This window comes from Stegostoma tigrinum, chromosome X (assembly GCF_030684315.1).
Source record: "Stegostoma tigrinum isolate sSteTig4 chromosome X, sSteTig4.hap1, whole genome shotgun sequence".
Taxonomy (NCBI): Eukaryota; Metazoa; Chordata; class Chondrichthyes; order Orectolobiformes; family Stegostomatidae; genus Stegostoma; species Stegostoma tigrinum.
The window spans coordinates 6,918,053-6,942,214 of NC_081404.1; the positions used below are offsets into that span (position 1 = coordinate 6,918,053).

Sequence of the window (24,162 nt, forward strand, 5' to 3'; positions counted from 1 at the left end):
TAACCATGCATGAAACCCAATCCTGATCCCCAACCCTAACCATACACCTAACCCAATCCTAACTCCCAAGCCTAACCATACACCTAGCCCAATCCTAATCCCCAACCCTAACCATACACCAAACCCAACCCTAACCATACACCTAACCAAATCTTGACCCCCAACCCTAACCATGCATGAAACCCAATCCTGATCCCCAACCCTAACCATACACCTAACCCAATCCTAACTCCCAAGCCTAACCATACACCTAGCCCAATCCTAAACCCCGCCCCAACCATACACCAAACCCAATCCTAATCCCCAACCCTAACCATACACCAAACCCAATCCTAAACCCAGCCCTTAGCATACACCTAACCCAATCCTAAACCCCACCCCATCCATACACCAAACACAATCCTAACCCCCAACCCTAACCATACACCAAACCCAATCCTAAACCCAGCCCTTAGCATACACCTAACCCAATCCTAAACCCCACCCCATCCATACACCAAACCCAATCCTAACCCCCAACCCTAACCGTACACCTAACCCAATCCTAATCCCCAACCCTAACCATACACCAAACCCAATCCTAAACCCAGCCCTTAGCATACACCTAACCCAATCCTAAACCCCACCCCATCCATACACCAAACCCAATCCTAACACCCAACCCTAACCATAAACCTATTCCAAACTTCACGCCCAACCCTAAACATACTCCTAACTCAATTCTAACCCCCAACCCTAACCATACACCTAGCCCAATCCTAACCCCCACACCAACCATACACCAAACCTATTTCTCGCCACCAACTTTAGCCATAGGCCAAAACCAACCCTAAACCACAACCCTAACCATACGGCAAACCCAATCCTAAACCCCAGCCCTAACCATACACATAACCCAATCCTAACACCTAACCCGAACCATACACCCAGTCCAATCCTAATCCCCAACCCTAACTATACACCTAACCCAATCCTAACCCCAAACCCTAACCATACACCTAACCCAATCCTAAACCCCACCTCAACCATACCACAAACCCAATCCTAATTCCCAACTCTAACCATACACCAAACCCAATCCTAACCACCAACTCAAAACATACACCAAACCCAATCTTAAACCCCAGCCCTAACCATACACCAAACCCAATCCTCACCCCGAACCCTAACCATACACCAAGCCCAATCCTAATCCCCAACACTGATCCTACACCAAACCCAACCCTAAACCCCAACCCTTACCATACACCTAACCAAATCCTAACCCCCAACCCTAACCATACACCTAGCCCAATCCTAACCCCCACACCAACCATACACCAAACCTATTCCTCGCCACCAACTTTAGCCATAGACCAAAACCAACCCTAAACCACAACCCTAACCATACGGCAAACCCAATCCTAAACCCCAGCCCTAACCATACACATAACCCAATCCTAACACCTAACCCGAACCATACACCCAGTCCAATCCTAATCCCCAACCCTAACTATACACCTAACCCAATCCTAACCCCAAACCCTAACCATACACCTAACCCAATCCTAAACCCCACCTCAACCATACCACAAACCCAATCCTAATCCCCAACTCTAACCATACACCAAACCCAGTCCTAACCACCAACTCAAAACATACACCAAACCCAATCCTAAACCCCAGCCCTAACCATACACCAAACCCAATCCTCACCCCGAACCCTAACCATACACCAAGGCCAATCCTAATCCCCAACACTGATCCTACACCAAACCCAACCCTAAACCCCAACCCTTACCATACACCTAACCAAATCCTAACCCCCAAACCTAACCATTCACCTAACTCAATCCTAAACACCAGCCCTAAACATACACAAACCCAATTCTCACCCCCAACCCTATCCATACACCTAACCCAATCCAAACCCCCAACCCTAACCATACACCTAACTCAATCCTAATCCCAAACTCTAACCATACACCAAATCCAACCCTAAACCCCAACCCTACCCCAACACCTAACCCAATCCTAACCCCCAACCCTAACCATACACTTAAGCCAATGCTAAACCCCACCCCAACCATTCACCAAACCCAATCCTAATCCCCAACCCTAAGCATACACCAAACCCAACCCTAACCATACACCTAACCAAATCTTGACCCCCAACCCTAACCATGCATGAAACCCAATCCTGATCCCCAACCCTAACCATACACCTAACCCAATCCTAACTCCCAAGCCTAACCATACACCTAGCCCAATCCTAAACCCCGCCCCAACCATACACCAAACCCAATCCTAATCCCCAACCCTAACCATACACCAAACCCAACCCTAACCATACACCTAACCAAATCTTGACCCCCAACCCTAACCATGCATGAAACCCAATCCTGATCCCCAACCCTAACCATACACCTAACCCAATCCTAACTCCCAAGCCTAACCATACACCTAGCCCAATCCTAAACCCCGCCCCAACCATACACCAAACCCAATCCTAATCCCCAACCCTAACCATACACCAAACCCAACCCTAACCATACACCTAACCAAATCTTGACCCCCAACCCTAACCATGCATGAAACCCAATCCTGATCCCCAACCCTAACCATACACCGAACCCAATCCTAACTCCCAAGCCTAACCATACACCTAGCCCAATCCTAAACCCCGCCCCAACCATACACCAAACCCAATCCTAATCCCCAACCCTAACCATACACCAAACCCAACCCTAACCATACACCTAACCAAATCTTGACCCCCAACCCTAACCATGCATGAAACCCAATCCTGATCCCCAACCCTAACCATACACCTAACCCAATCCTAACTCCCAAGCCTAACCATACACCTAGCCCAATCCTAAACCCCGCCCCAACCATACACCAAACCCAATCCTAATCCCCAACCCTAACCATACACCAAACCCAACCCTAACCATACACCTAACCAAATCTTGACCCCCAACCCTAACCATGCATGAAACCCAATCCTGATCCCCAACCCTAACCATACACCGAACCCAATCCTAACTCCCAAGCCTAACCATACACCTAGCCCAATCCTAAACCCCGCCCCAACCATACACCAAACCCAATCCTAATCCCCAACCCTAACCATACACCAAACCCAATCCTAAACCCAGCCCTTAGCATACACCTAACCCAATCCTAAACCCCACCCCATCCATACACCAAACACAATCCTAACCCCCAACCCTAACCATACACCAAACCCAATCCTAAACCCAGCCCTTAGCATACACCTAACCCAATCCTAAACCCCACCCCATCCATACACCAAACCCAATCCTAACCCCCAACCCTAACCGTACACCAAACCCAATCCTAATCCCCAACCCTAACCATACACCAAACCCAATCCTAAACCCAGCCCTTAGCATACACCTAACCCAATCCTAAACCCCACCCCATCCATACACCAAACCCAATCCTAATCCCCAACCCTAACAATACACCTAACCCAATCCTAACCCCGAACCCTAACCATACACCTAACCCAATCCTACCCCCCAACCCTAACCATACACTTAACCCAATCCTAAACACCACCCCAAAGATACACCTAACCCAATCCTAATCCTCAACCCTAACAATACACCAAACCCAATCCTAACCCCGAACCCTAACCATACACCTAACCCAATCCTAAACCCCCAGCCCTAACCATACAACTGACCCAATCCTAACCCCAAACCCTAACCATACACCTAACTCAATCCTAACCCTGAACCCTAACCAAACACCTAATCCAATCCTCACCCCCACCCAACCATACACCTAACCCAATCCTAAACCCCACCACTAACCATACACCTAACCCAATCCTAATCCCCAACACTAACCATACACCAAACCTAATCCAAACCCCCATCCCTAACCATACAGCTAACCCAATCCTCAACCCCACCCGAAAGATACTCCAAACCCAATCCTAATCCCCTACCCTAACAATACACCAAACCCAATTCTAACCCCAAACCCTAACCATACTCCTAACCAAATCCTAACCCCCAACCCCAACCATATGCCAAACCCAATCCTAACCCCCAACCCTAACCATACACCTATCCCAATCTTCACCCCCAACCCTAACCGTACACCTAACTCAATCCTAACCCCCAACCCTAACCATACACCTAACCCAATCCTCACCCCACCCCAACCATACACCAAACTCAATCCTAAACCCCAAGCCTAACCATACACCTGACCTAATCCTAACCCCCAACCCTAACCATACACCAAACACAATCCTAACACCAAACCCTTACCATAAACCTAACCGAATCCTAACCCCCAACCCTAACCATACACCTAACCCAATCCCAACCCCGAACCCTAACCATACTCCTAACTCAATCCTAAACCCCACCCCAACCATACACTAAACCCAATCCTAACCCCCAACCCTAACCATACACCTAACTGAATCCTGACCCATAACCCTAACCATACACCTAACCCAATCCTAACCCCCAACACTAACCATACACCTAACCCAATCCTAACCCCCAACCCTAACCGTACACCAAACCCAATCCTAATCCCCAACCCTAACCATACACCAAACCCAATCCTAACCCCCAACCCTAACCATACACCAAATCCTTTCCTAACCCCCAACCCTAACCATACACCTAACCCAGTCCTAAGCCCCAGCCCTAACCATACACCTGACCTAATCCTAACCCCCAACCCTAACCATATACCAAATCCAATCCTAACCCCCAACCCTAACCATACACCTAACCCAATCCTAATCTCAACCCTGCCACTTTTGTAACATTTTTCAACCATCAGCAAGCCTGATTTTAAAAAATGGACTTCTTGTCCATGTCTAATCGCAACCAAACCCTACCCCTCATCCTCCCCTAATTCTAACCCCACCCGTAACCCTTCATCCTACCCCTAACCTTAACCCGAAGCCAAACCCCTCACCCTCACCTAACCCCTCACCTGCCCCCGACCCCTCACCTCCCCCCAACCCCTCACCTCCCCCCAACCCCTCACACTAACCTACCCCCTCTTTCTATGCCTAACCCATCACCCTACCTTCACCCTATCCCTAACCCCTCACCTAACACCTCACCCTTGCCGTAAACCCTCACCTTCCTTCCCTACATAAGCCCTCACATACCCCACCTCCTCAAGGCCCTACAGCCCTCCCTATCTCTGTCACCTCCTCCTGCCCCCTACTACCCCTCCCTATCTCTGTCACCCCCGCAGCCCCTATTACCCCTCCCATCTCTGTTACCCCTGCAGCCACTATTACCCCTCCCTATCCCCGTCACCCCCTCCAGCCCCTGCACCCCCTCCCTATCTCTGTAACCCCCTCCAGCCCCTGCACCCCCCTCCCTATCTCTGTAACCCCCTCCAGCTCCTACACTCACTCCCGATCTCTGCAACACCCTCCAGTCCCCTACACACCCTCCCTATCTCTGTAACGCCCCCATCCCCTACATCCCCTCCCTATCTCTGTAACGCCCTCCAGCCCCCTACACCCCCTCCCTATCTCTGTAACCCCCTCCATCCCCTACACCCCCTCCCTATCTCTGTAACACCCCCCATCCCCCTACACCCCCTCCCTATCTCTGTAACCCCCTCCATCCCCTACAATCCCTCTCTATCTCTGTAACCACATCCAGCCGCTACTACCCCTCCCTATCTCTGTCACCCCCACAGCCCCTATTATCCCTCCCTATCCCTGTCCCCTCTTCTATCCCCTGCAACCCCTCCCTATCTCTGTCACCCCCCCTCCCCTAACTATGCCCCTTCCCTATCTTGTAAAGCCCAGCGAGTACAGGCCCAACCTACTCAACCTCTCCCCATAGAATACTCCCTCCATACCCAGGACCAGCCGAGTGAACCTTCCCTGCACTGTCTCCAATGCCAGTCTATCTTTCCTTCAATTTGGGGCCTAAAGCTGCTCACAGTGTTCCAGCTGTGGGTTGGCTAGTGCCATGTACAGTTTTCGCAAAACCTCCCAACTTTTATACTCCATTCCCTTTGGAATAAAGGCCAGCGTTCCATTTACCTTCTCTATCACCCGCTGAACATAAATGCGAGTTTTCTTTTGTGATTTGTGAATGAAGATTCCCAAATCCCTCTGTTCTGTAGTTTCCTCCAGTCTTTCTCCATTAAGTAATGCTCAGCTCCTCTATTCTTCCTGCCGACGTGTGTAGCCTGACATTTCCCCATCTGCCAAGTTTTAGCCACGTCTGAGTCTGAGTAAAGATCGCCCATCCATGCCATAGACAATGGCCACCGTTGCCCCCTTCAACTGGGCAGGCAGGCCACTCCATTTTAACCAGTTCGGATGGCTGCCCCTTCTCTCACCTACCAAGGAAACGTAGAATCCCTACATTGTAGGAAGCAGGCCACTCGGCCCCTCCTGCCCAGACCCATCCCCCTACCCTGCCCCTGTAGCTCTTCATTTCACATGGCTAACCCAGTCAAGCCTGCCCAGCCCTGGGCCCTATGGGGTAATGTAGCGCGGCCAATCAACCCGAAGCTACACGTCTTTGGGCTGTGGGAGGAAACACGCGCAGACACAGGGAGCATGTGCAAGATACAGACAGACAGTCACCCCGAGGGTGGAATCGAATCCGGGTCCGTGGCACCGTGAGGCAGCAGGGCTAACCACTGAGCCACCGTGCCATCCCCTGGACCCACCTACTTATTGTGTGACGAGAGCCTTTTGTGGCTGGTAAGCGGCTGCCCCATTGCTTTAATTGGTGATGGCTGGAGGAACGGTCACCCATAGACTTTTACGCCCTGGATCTTGATTGCCGAGGTGGCGAGAGGGTGCAGGTACCACCTGTGTGCCAACCTGCCCAATTCACTTGAGAGCTCCTGCTGGAAAGGTCAGGGTAGGGTTTTACTTGTAACCAGGTTCGTATCCAGCCTCGGGCGACTGTCTGTGTGATGTTTGCACATTCTCCCTGTGTCTGCGTGGGTTTTCTCCGGTTTCCTCCCATAGTCCAAAGATGTGCAGGTTATGGTGGGTTGGCCGTGGGAAATTGCCCCCATAGTGTCTAGGATGGGGAATGCAGGGATAGGGTTGGGGGAGGGTGTGTCTTGGTGGGATGCTCTTCAGAGGGCCGGTGTGGACTAGATGGGCCAAATGGCCCAACTTCCACACCGGAGGGGATTCTATGAAGAGGAGATCTTGTTCGAGAAGACTGGACCCTGAGTCAGTCCAGAGAAGGGGGTTCTTTCTGCAAACATTCGCATGCAAAACATTCAGCTGTTACCTTTTCTTCCTGTTGTACAGAGCAAGAAGCTGCAGCCTGGTATGCGAGGCGGCTTCGCACAGACTCACTACTTTGTCGCTTTGTACAGATACAAAGCTCAGGAGAAAGATGACCTGGATTTCCAGTAAGTTTGCTCTCGGCCTACCACTGTGTGGTTGGTTCAACTCTTCTGTTCGAGCCTTGCTCCTCAGCCTGGAACAAGGGGACCCACTGCAAGGGCCCGCTTTCAGAAAAACCACTTCATTCGCACAGGCACGATCCAGTTCTGTCGGTATTTTACTGTTTGATTGGAAATGGCAGCCGCTTCTCTGATTGCATTCGAGCTTGAGAGTTGTCTCAGGACGGTTAGCTGTTTAACAGCCAGTACAGATGCGATGTCTTGAATGAACTCCTTCTGTATTTGGGACCCTTTCTGAAATGATTTATTCACTTTTAGGATGTGCATGTTGCTGGGCTAGTCCAGTCCCTAGCTATGATGTAAAACAGCACTTGCACCTGCAGTCAGAGACAGTAGGAACTGCAGATGCTGGAGAATCCGAGATAACAAGGTCTGGGGCTGGATGAACACAGCAGGCCAAGCAGCATCTCAGGAGCAGGAAGGCTGACGTTTCCGGCCTAGACCCTTCAAAACGTCAGCCTTCCTGCCCCTAAGATGCTGCTCGGCCTGCTGTGTGCATCCAGCCCCGCACCTTGTTGTCTCAGATTTGCAACGTCTCTCTTGTACTTGAGCACAGGCTCTCACTGAGGGACATGAGTAGTCCTTGTCGAAGATATTTGGATGGGTGTGTGGTAAGTGTAACACACCAATGATTGGATAATGGGAATGGCGCTGGATGGCTGCAAGTTTGCCTTTGCCAGCCGTGGTATAGGTTTTCTGAGCATGGGGGTTATGTTGGAGCTGTACAGGCCTTTGGTCAGGCCCCAGCGGGAGTACTGGGGGCAGCTCTGATCACGCAATATAAAAAGGATGTGATTACACTGGAGGGGGTGCAGAGGAGATTCACCAGGATGTTGCCTGGGATGGAGCATTTCAGTGATGAGGAGAGACTGGATAAGCTTGGAGCAGAGAAATCTCACAGGAGCCCTGATAGCTGTGAATATTATGAGGGGAAAGGCCAAAGTGAATAGAAAGTATCTGCTCCTCTTAGTCAAAGGGTGAATAAGAAATGGGCATAATTTTACACTGAAAGCAAGAAGGTTTTGAGGAGAACTGGGGAAAGGTGCTTTCTCCCAGAGGCTAGTGGGGGTGTGCAATGCACTGCCTGGGAGGGGAGCTGAGGCAGGAAACCTCCCAACCTTGAATAAGTACCTGGGTGAGCACATGGAATATCATAACATTCAAGGCATTGGGTCCAGGGTGGGAAAGTGGGGCTAGTGTAGGTAGTCGTGTAATTTTGGTGATACAGACCTGATGGGCTGAAGGGCCTCTTCAGTACTGTATGATTCGGTGATGGGAGTGACAGACGGAAGGCCAGGCAGTGGGACAGATAGACAGACAGGAGAGCAGTGGGAGACAGAGAGAGTGACGGACAGGCAGTGGGGGAGAGAGAGAGAGAGAGAGAGACGGTCGGGTACGAAGGTGGCCGGGGAAGGGGCTGGAATGAGGGGTGCACTGAGTGTTTGATCGATGTTGTGAGTGCTGTCCCTGCATGCCCACTGGCCTATTTTCCATTCTCTCCCCTACCCAAGCCTTCAGGCAATCTGTGCCACACATCGATAGTGAAGAGTGATTCTTGTTAACAACTGATCTCAATCGTAAGTCTTTCAGTGTTCTTTCAGTTCCCTCTCATCTCATTTCGCATGTGCTGCTCTGAGGTGATGCTTTTCCCTTCCATGTGAGGGGAGTGGGACAGGATGAACTCCAAGAGAGACAACGATGCACCCACCCCGCTCTGTAAACCTGGCAGGGCTCGAAACTGCGATGGGAGCGATTGGACACTGTGTGAGAGGCTTGCTCATTCAGTTCTTAGTTCAATAAGTATTCGAGACAAGAGCTGTTTGTTGGATGCGTGTTGGATGGTAAAACAGTGGTGACTAGCAGCTCACCTTCAACACATCTCTTCCTTTGACAGTGCGGGTGATCGGGTGACTGTCTTCGACGACTCCAATGAGGAATGGTGGAAGGTAGGTTCCACTGGAGACTCAGTCCCGAGTCCTGCCTGTGAGTTCTCGGGCATCTGCTCGCGTATCCCCAGAGGTGGGCATCGGGAATGCACCGATTCCTCTGCCCCATTGCCAACCTGCTCCCGGTTCTTTCCCCTTCAAATAACCCCCTCCCCCCAGCCCCAACCATTTTGTGCAATGAAGTATTGAATCAGCTTGTTGGTAAGAACACAAAAGGACACCTCTCTGAATCTAGTGGTTGACCACCTTCTACAGACTGCAAAACGAGAAGGTCAGAAATCACACAACACGCTCCAACAGTTTCATTGGAAATCACAAGCTTTCTTAGCACTGCTCCCTCATCAGGAGACAAACAAGCAGCACTCTGAAAGCTTGTCGTACAGCAGTACAGACCCTTCGGCCCAACAAGCCCATGCTGACCAGATATCCTAAATTAATCTAGTCCCATTTGCCAGCGTTTGGCCCATATCCCTCTAAACCCTTCCTATTCATCAACCCATCCAGATGCCTTTTAAATGTTGTAACTGTACCAGCCTCCACCACTTCCTCTGGCAGCTCATTCCATGCACACACCACCCTCTGTGTGAAAAAGTTACCCCTCAGGTCGCTTTTAAATCTTTCCCCTCTCACCTTAAACCTATGTCCCTCTAGTTTTGGACTCCCCCACCCTGGGGAAAAGATCTTGTCTATTCACCCTATCCATGCCCCTCATGATTTTATAAATCTCTGTAACAGTCACCCCTTAGTCTCTGACGCTCTAGGGAAAACAGCCCCGGTCTATCCAGCCTCTCCCTGTAGTTCAAACCCTCCGACCCTGGCAACATCCTTGTAAATCTTTTCTGAATTCTTTCAAATTTCACAATGTCCTTCCTACAGCAGGGAGACCAGGATTGAACGCAATATTCCAGAAGTGGCCCTAAGAGCTAAGAACCTGCCCCCCCCCCAAGGTCTCTTTTTTCAGCAACTCTCCCCAGTACCTTACCATTAAGTGTACTAGTCCTGCCCTGATTTGCCTTTCCAAAATGCAGCACCTCAACATTTATCTAAATTAAACTCCATCTGCCACTCCTCAGCTCATTGGTCCATCTGATCAAGGTCCCATTGTACTCTGAGGTAATTTTCTTCACTGCCCACTACAGCCTCCAATTTTGGAGTCTTCACCTGGAAAAAGCCCTGAACATTTTTTCAGACTCAATTTGATCAGCAGTACCAGTGAGGATTTTCTGAAAACTCGGTCAGCTTTGTGAAACCATTTGATGCAAGAATCCCGTCAGGTTTCAAGGTTAGGACATCAAAATGTCTTAAATGTGGATTCAGAAAATCCACAACTTTTTTTTTGTCTTTTCATGGGATGTGGAGATCATTTCTTGGCCTCATTGCCCTTTGAATGAGCGGCCATTTTTAAGAGAGCAGTTAAGAGCCAGCCACGCCCCAGTGGGTCTAGAGAACCAGGGCAAGCTTCCAATTCTACAGTTATTAATCAAATTTCATTCCCAGTGACACCACTACAATGGCTCATGTGTTATACTGCAGTTGTGTGAGACTCTCTGTGTGTGTGTGTGTGTGTGTGTGTGTGTGTATGTGAGAGAGAGAGTGTGTGAGAGAGAGCGAGTGTGTGTGTGTGTGTGTGTGTGTGTGTGAGAGAGAGAGAGAGAGAGAGTGTGTGTGTGTGAGCATGTGTGTGTGTAAGCGTGTGTGTGTGTGTGTGTGTGTGTGTGTGTGTGTGTGAGAGAGAGAGAGAGTGAGTGAGTGTGTGTGAGTGAGTGTGTGTCTGTGTGTGTGTGAGAGAGAGTGTGTGTGTGTGTGAGAGAGAGTGTGTGTGTGTGAGTGTGTGTGTGTGTCAGAGAGAGAGAGCGATGTATAGAAGAATTGAAGCATGATGGGGGTTACAGGTGAAAATGTAGCTGACCCAAACTATTCTCCATTTCAGGGCCGAATCGGAGAGAAGTCTGGCTACTTCCCAGCTAACTATATCATCAGAGTGCGTGCAGGAGAACGCGTTTATAAAGTTACTCGCTCATTTGTCGGCAATAAGGAAATGGGTCAGATTACCCTGAAGAAAGATCAGGTTTGTGAAGCTAAGTCCATGATGGTGTACATAATCTCATGTGCTCCCACACCTAGAGCTAGACCACCATTTCCACAGGGAACATCCACCTTTCCAGTGAGCCTGGCCATGATCCCCAGGGCGAAGGTAATCCACGGGCTGGTGTGCTCTGAGGAAACACAGGATCGCTGCAGATATTCAGCAGGGCAGGCTCCTGAGAGAACCAAATTCCTCAAACTCCGGCTCGCTGGGGAGTCGGCAGGAGGCATCACATAGAAACGGTGTTCAGGGATAGGCCAGGAATAGGCAGAAGATTAGCACGAGGTAACGCTGCGCATTTGAGGAACATGATGGGCTGAATGGCCTCCTGCTGGACTATCGCAAACTGGGATTTGGTCATTCTTGACCAGTTCTGGTGATTGGCTGAATGTGCGAGATGGAGCTCTCTAACTGCCACAAATGTGAAAATTGACTGACTGTTTAGGAAAGGTTTTTGTGGAATTTTTCCTGCTTCTTGGCAGGAACAGAGAAACCCCGATCTGAGAATGGAATTACTTCCTCTCTTTACTCCAAAAATCCAATTGGAAGAAAGCAAAACGAGAAACAGCTTCTCGCATTGGGTTACAAATAAATTAAGTAGGTATCCTACAAATTGAAGCCCCATTTGGCCCATCAGGCACGAGCTGTCAGTTCGGCCCACACTACTCTTCCGAATCCTTTCTGCAACATCTCTTGAGGCAAACGGCCATCCAGGAGTAGGCCATTCAGCCCTCGAGCCTGCTCCTCTACCCAATAAGATCAAGGCTGACCTACTTCCTTGTTTAGCCTCAGTACCGTTACCTATCAGGAAACTATTCACCTCTGCCACGGAAATATTCAAGAACTCAGCTTCTACCACCTCTCAGGAAGAAAGTTCCCAAGACTCATGACCCCTCTGAGAGGAATTAATTCTCCTCATGTCAGTTATAAATGGGCGATCCCTGGTTTTTAAACAATGACCTCTCGTCTGAGATTCTCCTGCAAGAGGAAACCTCCCCTCCACATTCACGCTGCTCCCTGTCAAGACCCCTCAGGATTTTACACGCTTCTGACTTTTCGAAACTCGATAGGACACAAGCTAGTTTTTCCTCAAAAGACAGTTCACCTTTCTATTCCAGGTATTAGTCTGGTGTTCCTTCCCTGAACCGCTTCCATCCTTCCCAAGAAATGGAGTCCTAATCTGTTCACGGCGCTCCAGACGCGGTCACACCAGGGCCCTGTGTAACTGAAGCAGAACCTCCCTTCTCTGAATTAAGTTCCCCTCATAGTTAAGATGAAAGTTATTTTTTAATCAACTTGTTCAGCGTTATGTCAAACATTCATGTCAGGAGGGACTTCAGGCTTGTGTCAGTGGGAGGGACATTACCAGTGTGCCACAAGCGCCCTTTCCCCACTTAATACATGATTACATTCTGTTGGTGTTTCCTAATATTTTTCCTCCTTTGGATTCCAGCGGGTTGCTGTTGGGGCCTGGACAGCGCTCCGATGAGTGACGACTTGCCTGAACCATTTCTCATTTCCACTCATTCCTGTGACCTGGTTTCCTGAACTTGCGCCATTCCTCTCTCTTACGTTAATGCCATGTTGATTAATGGAGATACCTCTCCAGCTTTTTCGAATTCCTGACGTACCTTTCAACTACCTGCCACACCCTGCAGATTGGATTTCTTTCTATCCCCTTACATTCAGCTCATCTGGTTTGTTTCGAAGGCGATGTGCATTTAGTTTAGTCCTCTTATTACTTCTGTCACCCCTTCACTTTATCTGTTGTCTTTCTAGTTGTCATTTCCCATATTACTTCCTTTCTTTCTTACTTTATCCCTGTTCTTTGCTGTCACAGCCTTCCCAAACAAGTGGCCCTGGAAATGTGCAAACTGCTTCAGTCGAGGCTCAGCCAATGATTTGTTTTTATTAATAAGGGTTTCTCATGACCCCCATATTCACCACCTGTATTTCTAAAGGCCTGGCTCCCACTTTGTTGGCCTGCCGCTTGTCACCTTCAGCAATTTGTCTGCATGTGCCCCCGAGCCGTACAAGCTGAGCCCCTGCACCATTCTGTGCAGAGCGCTTTCCTGGATGGGCTTCACCCTCTCCACTCCCTCGCTCTTGCCAACCGCACAGCGACGCCGTGGCATTTCTGATTGGCTACCTGGGGGTCACGGGGTGGCTGAAGGATCGGTCTGCTCCTGGTCCAGGCCAGAGCAGGCAGTGGGGTGGTCAGGCCGACTCTTCAACTCTCTTCCACCTGTGCCCAGGTGTCTATGGGGAGGGGTGGGGTGTTGGGCGTGTGACCTTCTTGTGCCTGGACTTCGAAGGCACCAGCAAGGCCCAGGAACCCCTCACATAAACCGAAAGAACTGCAGATACTCTAAATCTGGGTCAAAAACAGAAGTTGCTGGAAAAGCTCAGCAGGTCTGGCAGCATCTGTGAAGGAGAAAACAGAGTTAATGTTTCTGGTCCAGTGACCCTTCCTCAGAACTGATGGTGGCTGGGAAAACGTCAGTTTTTATGCAGCAAATAGGGAGATAGGTGGGGTAGGGAGTAAACGATAGGATACAGCCCAAAGAGAGAGAAATACAGTTGGACAGACAAAGGAACAGGCTGTGAGGGCCTAAGCTCCCCCATGTCCCAGCGCCCCCACCCCACACACCAGGCCTTGTTACCACACAGCCTGCCACTACACACCCCCCTGTTGTTAGTCACTAACAGTCCCCATTAACAACTATTCACCCTCCCAGCCTGATCATTAGCAACTCCTTTGTCTGTCCAACTGTTTTTCTCTCTCTTTGGGCTCTATCCTATCATTTACTCCCTACCCCACCCACCTCCCTATTTTCTGCTTATAAGCTGACATTTTCCCAACCACCATCAGTTCTGAGGAAGGGTCACCAGATCCAAAACGTTAATTCTGTTTTCCCTCCACAGATGCTGCCAGACCTGCTGAGCTTTTCCAGCAACTTCTGTTTTTGTCCCAGGAACCTTTACTTTGATAAGTTTCCTGTAAAGTTTTGGCCTTTGTTCTAGTGCCCCATTTAAGGAATGGGTCATTAGTAAACGTGTTTACTTATTTAAGTGATCTACTGGAAACGGCAGCCTCTCCCCCTGCACGCTCTTTCCAACTGTATGGTCCCGCTTCCTTCCACGATGAGAGCTTTGATAAAACACGCACACAAACACCCTGGGGGTGCTTGACAGTCGGTTGATGTGAGGAACTGAGTCCTTTACTGGGGGGGAGGTGCGGTTTGGTAACAGGCACTTGCCAGCCTTTTCACAGTACCCCCAACCCCCCACCGCGCCGGCTTGGGATCCCAAGTCTGGCTGGGGGTCTCAGGAAGCAAAGTTACTGCTGGCTAATCCCACTGGGGGCAGAGGCTTCACACGAGTGAGGAGAGAGGTTGGATCTTGATCATCCAAAGGGTAAGTGTTGGGAACTAGATCCCTGGGGAAGGACATTCGGCTAGCTCACGTCAATGGATTACAAAAGATCCATTTGATCCATAAGACCGGAGGAAATATGAACAAGCTGTAAAGATTGGGTGGGTGTGGTGAGAGTGTGCGGTTTGGAGGTTGATCTTTGAGGGAGGGGCTTAATTTTAGGCTGAAGAAATCAGATGAAGGGTCTAGGCCCGAAACGTCAGCTTTTGTGCTCCTGAGATGCTGCTTGGCCTGCTGTATTCATCCAGTTCCATACTTTGTTATCTTGGATTCTCCAGCATCTGCAGTTCCCGTTATCTCTGAGAGTAGGAATAAATAGCTCTTTTATTTATCTGAGCACAGCAAACCGTTTTTGTTCTCCCTGAATGCTTTTTGCTTTGTCTTGTGGCAGATTGTGGTGCAGAAAGGGGAGGAGGTGAATGGCTACATTAAAGTTTTCACTGGCAGGAAGGTGGGAATGTTCCCCGTTGACTTCCTCGAAGAGATCTGAGCGCCGGCAGGAATTTGAAAGAAGGGTCCTTGAGGCGGCCGTTCCGAACCCTGTACTGAGCAGCGCTGCGTCCGAGCCAGCTGCAAGGAATCTTCGAGACAGAACAAAAATGGAGGGCTGTTGCTATGGCGACCTCAGTGTACTTTGACGTGTTAGGATGAGAAACAGATTTAGCTGAATTTCTTTCTGTACTAAAGGAAGCACACGCTCGCCCAGCTTGCATGAGAGTTCCTCATTTTGAATTTTTGTTTTGCTTTAGTGGGGAGATTTGGAAGAAGATACAAATGGCGAGTGCATCTTTGCATCGTCTGTGCCCGTGACCCAGTCGAGCCAAACTATTAAACAACAGGTGACAATAAGGTTGGCATATGCCAGAGTTTGGACTGGAATGAGGGCAGGAGTCTTGATACACAGCCAGTTGGCTGGGCTTTAATGGCAATGCAGAGTTTGAATAGCCCTTTCTCTATCCAAAATTCTTCATTCCCATCCAGAAAGTCATGGACAACAGTTGGGGGGGCTGGGGTGGGGGTGGTGCCTTCCAGCCCTGAGACTGATGCTTTGGTAGCTGTAGTCACAGGGAGGCATGTGTGGGGCTGTTTCACACTGAACAAACTGGTTCGACGGTGTATTTTGTGCAGCTTCAGCAGAGGCTGTCGATCAAATGACACACCAAAGGAAATGGATCCCAATATACAACTCGGCTCAGCATTTGCCTTTGTGAGGGACTTCTGTAAGGAGGGAATTGGAGGCTTTGGGAATAGAAGGGAGGAGGAATGTGGTGACTCAGGATTGTTCCTGGAGATTTATGTGTCAGTTGGGAATTGGGGTTGGGTGGGATGGTAGGGGCAGTATAATCATGGGAAACAGCGTTCAATACTTATACTGCCATGAGACAGCTCACAATTGTTTCGCATTTGTGTCTTTGTACCCCTATTTATAACTGGCTGCTGCCAGGCTTCCAGTTTTGCTGTGATCGTAGGTTTATTTATAGTTGTTTGCGTTAATCTCTTTTACATTGTCTTTTCCCCATTTAAACGTTTGCTACCACTGAGTTTGGCTTACATTGAGGTATTTTTCACCTCCTCCTTCTGATTGACTTCAATAAAATCTCCTCACTTTCTTTCAAAGGAGTGCAGAGAGTTACCCTCTTTAATCACCTTGGGAGTCCATTCCTTCCGAACTGATTTTCTTGCACCTACTTGAATGTGACCGTCCCAAGGCTTGTCGACCAGGATGCATCATGAAGCTGAAACGTAGCTTTGAGAGATTTGTCCCTTCTGCTGTGGTGCTGGCCATTCGTCTCAAAGGGCTGGGATACTGCAGGCTGCCAGGGGGCAGGGAGGGCCAGCACGGCCAAGATTCCTTGGATAGTGCCGTCACAGAGTTAGCACGTGGGTAAAGTTGTGCCCAGGAATTCCGAATGAACGCAGGCTCATGAGGCAGGCTGGGGCAGCCGAGGAAATTGGCCCATTCACACCAGTTAAGCCTGCCAGGTCTCATGCCACCACACTTCCTCCAAGTGCCCGTCACCTCCTCTATACCCTCTGTGCCTCCTCGCCAAACATGCGTCCCTCACAGCTCCCAAAATGGCTGACCGATTGCATTTCCAATTCTGGCGCCCTGTCTCACGATGGGGAGGAATCACTCACTCCCTAGTTGCTGGATAAGTTCTTTTATTTCAAATGCAGCATTCAGCGTACAGTTCCTGCAAACAGTGGGTCCCATCCGATCGCTGCTCGACACAAGAGCAGTGACGAGATTGGCTGGACGATGCTGAGGTTGTGAAAGATGCCATGCTCATGCCAAACACTCTTCCTCTTTCAAACCTGCTCCTGCCCCCCCGACACTATCTTTACAAATTTGTGGGCAGCGACGGTGAGGCACTGACAGTGAGAGTCGGGACGGTGAGAGGGAGACAGTGACGGTGAGGCAGTGACGGTGAGAGGGGGACGGTGAGGCAGTGATGATGAGAGGGGGACGGTGAGGCAGTGACAGTGAGAGGGGGATGGTGAGGCAGTGACGGTGAAAGGGGGACGGTGAGGCAGTGACGGTGAGAGGGGGACGGTGAGGCAGTGATGATGAGAGGGAGACGGTGAGGCAGTGACGGTGAGAGGGGAACAGTGAGGCAGTGACGGTGAAAGGGGGACGGTGAGGCAGTGACAGTGAGAGGGGGACGGTGAGGCAGTGACGGTGAGAGGGGGACGGTGAGGCAGTGACGGTGAAAGGGGGACGGTGAGGCAGTGACGGTGAGAGGGGGACAGTGAGGCAGTGACAGTGAGAGGGGGACAGTGAGGCAGTGATGGTGAGAGGGGGATGATGAGGCAGTGACGGTGAGGGGGGACGGTGAGAGGGGGATGGTGAGGCAGTGACAGTGAGAGGGGTACGGTGAGGCAGTGACGGTGAGAGGGGGACAGTGAGGCAGTGACGGTGAGGGGGGACGGTGAGAGGGGGATGGTGAGGCAGTGACAGTGAGAGGGGTACGGTGAGGCAGTGACGGTGAGAGGGGGATGATGAGGCAGTGATGGTGAGAGGGGGATGATGAGGCAGTGATGGTGAGAGGGGACGGTGAGACTGTGATGGTGAGAGGGGACGGTGAGGCAGTGACCGTGAGAGGGGGATGGCGAAGCAGTGACGGTGAGACAGTGATGGTGAGAGGGGACGGTGAGGCAGTGACGGTGAGAGGGGTACGGTGAGGCAGTGACGGTGAGAGGAGGATGGTGAGGCAGTGATGGTGAGACTGTGATGGTGAGAGGGGACGGTGAGGCAGTGACAGTGAGAGGGGGACGTTGAGGCAGTGACGGTGAGATGGGGACAGTGGGACAGTGACAGTGAAGCAGTGACATGAGAGGGGTACGGTGAGGCAGTGACGGTGAGAGGGGGACGGTGAGGCAATGACGGTGAGGGGGGACGGTGAGAGGGGGACGGTGAGAGGGGGACGGTGAGGCAATGACGGTGAGGGGGGACGGTGAGAGGGGGACGGTGAGGCAGTGATGGTGAGATGGGGACGGTGAGGCAGTGACGGTGAAAGGGGGACGGTGAGGCAGTGACGGTGAAAGGGGGACGGTGAGGCAGTGACAGTGAGAGGGGTACGGTGAGGCAGTGACGGTGAGAGGGGGACGGTGAGGCAGTGATGGTGAGATGGGGACGGTGAGGCAGTGACGGTGAAAGGGGGACGGTGAGGCAGTGACAGTGAGAGGGGTACGGTGAGGCAGTGACGGTGAGAGGGGGACGGTGAGGCAGTGACGGTGAAAGGGGGACGGTGAGGCAGTGACAGTGAGAGGGGTACGGTGAGGCAGTGACGGTGAGAGGGGGACGGTGAGGCAGTGACGGTGAGAGGGGAACGGTGAGGCAGTGACGGTGAGATGGGGACGGTGAGGCAGTGACGGTGAGAGGGGGACGGTGAGGCAGTGACGGTGAGAGGGGGATGGTGAGGCAGTGACGGTGAGGGGGGACGGTGAGAGGGGGACGGTGAGGCAGTGACAGCGAGATGGGGACGGCGAGATGGGGACGGTGAGAGGGGGACGGTGAGGCAGTGACGGTGAGGGGGGACGGTGAGAGGGGGACGGTCAGGCAGTGATGGTGAGATGGGGACGGTGAGGCAGTGACGGTGAAAGGGGGACGGTGAGGCAGTGACGGTGAAAGGGGGACGGTGAGGCAGTGACAGTGAGAGGGGGACGGTGAGGCAGTAACGGTGAGAGGGGGACGGTGAGGCCGTGACGGTGAGATGGGGACGGTGAGGCAGTGACAGTGAGAGGGGGATGGTGAGGCAGTGACGGTGAAAGGGGGACGGTGAGGCAGTGACGGTGAGAGGGGGACGGTGAGGCAGTGACGGTGAGAGGGGGATGATGAGGCAGTGATGGTGAGAGGGGGATGATGAGGCAGTGATGGTGAGAGGGGACGGTGAGACTGTGAGAGTGAGAGGGGGACGGTGAGGCAGTGACGGTGAGATGGGGACGGTGAGAGGGGGACGGTGAGGCAGTGACGGTGAGATGGGGACGGTGAGAGCGGGCCGGTGAGGCAGTGACGGCGAGAGGGGGACGGTGAGGCAGTGACGGTGAGGGGGGACGTTGAGGCAGTGACGGTGAAAGGGGGACGGTGAGGCAGTGACAGTGAGAGGGGGACGGTGAGGCAGTGACAGTGAGGGGGGACGGTGAGGCAGTGACGGTGAGAGGGGGACGGTGAGGCAGTGACGGTGAGAGGGGGACGGTGAGGCAGTGACGGTGAGATGGGGACGGTGAGGCAGTGACGGTGAGAGGGGGACGTTGAGGCAGTGACGGTGAGATGGGGACGGTGAGAGGGGGACGGTGAGGCAGTGATGGCGAGAGGGGGACGGTGAGGCAGTGACGGTGAGGGCGGGACGGTAGGACATTGACGGTGAGGCAGTGACAGTGAGAGGGGAACGGTGAGGGGAGACGGTGAGAGGGGGACGGTGAGGCAGTGATGGCGAGAGGGGGACGGTGAGACAGTGACGGTGAGGGCGGGACGGTGGGACATTGACGGTGAGGCAGTGACGGTGAGGCAGTGATGGTGAGGGGGGGACAGTGGGACGGTGACGGTGAGGCAGTGACAGTGAGAGGGGGATGGTGAGGCAGTGACAGTGAGGCAGTGACGGTGAGGGGGAATGGTGGGACAGTGACGGTGAGGCAGTGACAGTGAGGCAGTGACGGTGGGGTGGGACGGTGGGACAGTGACGGTGAGGCAGTGACGGTGAGAGGGGGACGGTGAGGCAGTGACGGTGAGAGGGGGATGGTGGGACAGTGACGGTGAGGGGGGGGACGGTGGGACAGTGACGGTGAGGCAGTGACGGTGAGAGGGGGACGGTGTGGCAGTGACGGTGAGAGGGGGACGGTGAGATAGTGATAATGCCCTCATGATTGCTGCGTTGCCTGCAATATTTTGGGACTTTGCAATGTGGACTATGGTTTTTCTCTTGCTTACCTTTTGCCTGTGTTAATATCTGCTTTTTGTCACCAAGTGGGTGCCTGTGAATGGCGACTGTGTGCACTTTTCGCTGTCCTTACATATCCATGTGCTTCATACATGTGACAAACAAATCCATCTAAATCTGTATAAATCACAATCTAATCCTCCCCAAAAAGGAGGTAAAAACCAAAGCACGATGCTTCGAGTTTTTCAAAAAAACTGTGCAGCTCAGGTCTGTCACACCTCTCCAAAATCTCGGAAAGTGATGTGTTGTTTCCAAAGCCCTGTTCATTATTTGCTTCTCACTCCTTTGTCTGTGTTCGACCATCACCAAACCAGAACAAATGGTGCTCATTTCTCTGGACACTGCATCCCCAGGAAAACCGTATCATTGCATCTGTTTTTCTCAGCTGCCAACAGCTCTATATACATGCTCCCCTTTTAGAAACCGTGTCCATTTTTCTCAGTTTCGATCCATAATGCAATTCATAAAACAAAGTGGGCTTTGCTTCTTTTCTCTCAGTAAAAGCACCAAGTGCAAAATAGTCTTATTCAACATTTGCCCCAGCAGCATCGAGACCCCTGTGGCCAGGGAGGCAGCAGTAAGCAAAGACTGGGAGGGGCAGTGCTTACATGAGAAGTAAAGTGAAGTGGGGATGGGAGGGATTCAGATTCAGTTGGAGAGGGAAATAGACCAGTCCATGCCCCTGTGGTGCCCAGCTCTCCTGAAAGACATCGAGAGCGCCGGTGCACAATGTGTGTGCTCCTTCTCCAGGGACATCCGGGCACAGATGTAGCCACGGAAAAGGGGCAGGCAGTCGGCCACAACAGCCCTCTCCATGGCCCACTGCTGGGACCTACTAATAGCCAGCTTGGCTAAGCTCAGGAGCAGACCCACGGGAGATCCTCTGACCTGCCCACCCACTCCTGCCTCTGTTCCAGGTGCCCAAAGATCAGGAGCATTGGGCTGAAGCGTAGCCAGAACAATGTGGTCTTTTATAGGCCTCCAGCCTGAAAAGGAATGAAGTACCATTTTAAAATGGACTTTGTTGTGAGGCAACAAAACACAACACCCGCGACCATTCACCCACCTTCATCTCTGAGACAGTATTCAAACCGTTTCTGTCATCTTTCCCTGAAATCCTCAGCTCCTTCTCTCAGTCTCACGTTCTGGATAATAATCTCACGTTACCTTTCGAGCAATGTGCAGGGTTTTTCTGTTGCGTAGATCGGTAAGCTCCTTCTGAACAATCTTGTAATTGGAGCTTACGATGTTTCAACAGAAGCCAGCCAATTGTAGTCAGTGTGTATCTATGTTTCTTTGCAACCACGTGAACCAAAGAGTTTTAAAATGCTTAAGCCCCAATAGCCTTCCCAAAGTACCTCGGCTGATATTGTTTTCTCACAAAAGTACACCCCTTAGCTTTTTTACAACTGATTCATCACCTTTCAACACAACAGCACCTAGTCCCAAGTTATTAACATTGACCACGACTGCGTAAAGCCAGGCACAGATACCACTGGGTCATTTATTCAAACCCTTCAGCTTCCTAAAAGACTGCATGGCATTCTGCTGACCATGCCACCCTCAGCTCTTGGCAGAACAGCTCCACTCTCTTCCCCACTCCACCTTCGCCAGCTCCTCATCCTTCTTAAACACTTCTGCCTCTTGTTCCCCTTCTCTCAATTCTTGCTCTTCGTCCTTTTCCCTCATTCATTCCTCCTCCACCTCTCCATAGTTCTCTCCATCTGCCCTCAGCCTCCCATACCATCTCCCCATCTCAGGGGGCCAAGTCTGTGCTTCATCCACCTACTCCCTCTCCTCACCCTCTGCCCCCATCCACACCACCATGTCAGTCTCTATCCCTGCGCGCTTGCCTCTGTCTGACTCACTCCAGGCAACTATACTCTGGCTCTCTGCCTCTCAGCATCTGTCACTCTCTATCCCTCTGATGCTCGATCATGTCTCTTGACCTCTGGCTATCCACCTCCCACACATTAATATCATACTCCCATATGGACCATGTCGATTGAGAACATCATCCCCTCGGGGGTGGGGCGGGGTAAACACATATAATATAACCTCTCAGGGTGATATGATTCTATAATGTCACCCCCTCAGGGTGGTATGATTCTATAATGTCACCCCCTCAGGGATATGGTTCTATGATGTCACCCCCTCAGGGTGGTATGGTTCTATAATGTCACCACCACAGGGTGATATGATTCTATAATATCACCCAAACAGTGTTCTACGGTTGTATAATGTCACCCTCGCAGTGTGGTATGGTTCTATAATGTCAGCCCCTCAGGGCTGTATGGTTCTATAATGTCACCCCTCAGGGATATCGTTATATAATGTCACCCAGTCAGGGTGGTATGGTTCTATTACATCAGCCCCTCAGGGAGGTATGGATTTATAATGTCACACCTTCAGGGATACGGTTCGATAATATCACCCCTTCAGAGTGTTGTGTTTCTATAATATCACCCCCTCAGGGATATGGTTCTATAATGTCACCCCCTCAGGGATATGGTTCTATAATGTCACCCCCTCAGGGATATGGTTCTATAATATCACCCCCACAGGGTGGTATTGTTCTATAATATCACCCACTCAGGGATATGGTTCTATAATATCACCCCCTCAGGGATATGATTCTATAATGTCACCCCCTCAGGGATATGTTTCTATAATGTCACCACCACAGGGTGGTATGGTTCTATAATGTCACCCCTGCAGGGAGTTATTGTTCTATAATGTCACCCCCTCAGGTTGGTATGGTTCTCATATCACCCGCTCAGGGTGGTATGGTCTATATTGTCACCCCCTCAGGGATATGGTTCTATAATATCACCCCCTCAGGGTTGTATGGTTCTATAATGTCACCCCCTCAGGGTGGTATGGTTCTACAATGTCACCCCCTCAGGGATATGGCTCTATAATGTCACACGCTCATGGATATGGTTCTATAATGTCACCCCCTCAGGGTGGTATGGTTCTATAATGTCACCCCCTCAGGGATATGGTTCAATAATATCACCCCCTCAGGGATATGGTTCTATAATGTCACCCCCTCAGGTTTGTATGGTTCTATAATATCACCCCCTCAGGGTGGTATGGTTCTATAATGTCACCCCCTCAGGGATATGGTTCTATAATGTCACACCCTCAGGGTGGTATGGTTCTATGATATCACCCACTCAGGGATATGGTTCTATGATATCAACCCCTCAGGGTGGTATTGTTCTATAATGTCACCCCCTCAGGGATATGGTTCTATAATATCACCCCCTCAGGGTGGTATGGTTCTATAATGCCACCCCCTCAGGGATAGGGTTTTATATAATCACTCCCTCAGCGGGTTATGGTTCAATAATATCACCCCCTCAGGGATATGGTTCCACTATGTCTCCCTGCTCAGGGTGGTATGGTTCTATAATATCACCCCCTCAGGGTGGTATTGTTCTATAATGTCGCCCCTCAGGGATATGGTTCTATAATATCACACCCTCAGGTTGGTATGGTTCTATATTATAACCCCCTCCGTGTGGTATGGTTCTATAATATAACCCCCTCAGTGATAGGGTTCTATAATGTCACCCACTCAGGGATATGTTTCTATAATGTCACCCCTTCAGGGTGGTATGGTTCCACAATGTCACCCCCTCAGGGATATAGTTCTATAATGTCACCCCCTCATGAATATGGTTCTATAATGTCACCCCCTCAGGGTGCTATAGTTCTATAATGTCACCCCCTCAGGGATATGGTTCTATAATATCACCCCCTCAGGGATATGGTTCTATAATGTCACCCACTCAGGGATATG

At 51.0% G+C, this 24,162-nt stretch overlaps 1 protein-coding gene across 1 annotated transcript in view; it reads left to right on the forward strand.

Annotated features, from left to right (window-relative positions):
- stac3 (SH3 and cysteine rich domain 3) overlaps positions 1-16,533 on the forward strand; it is a 137,976-nt gene extending 121,443 nt beyond the window's left edge. Inside the window, exons 8-11 of the mRNA XM_048523284.2 lie at positions 7,292-7,395; positions 9,344-9,395; positions 11,326-11,463; positions 15,308-16,533. Of these exons, the coding sequence (XP_048379241.1) occupies positions 7,292-7,395; positions 9,344-9,395; positions 11,326-11,463; positions 15,308-15,406 (393 nt within the window). The 3' untranslated portion in view covers positions 15,407-16,533. The remainder of the gene's footprint in view (positions 1-7,291; positions 7,396-9,343; positions 9,396-11,325; positions 11,464-15,307) is intronic.
- The last annotated feature ends 7,629 nt before the right edge of the window (positions 16,534-24,162 follow it).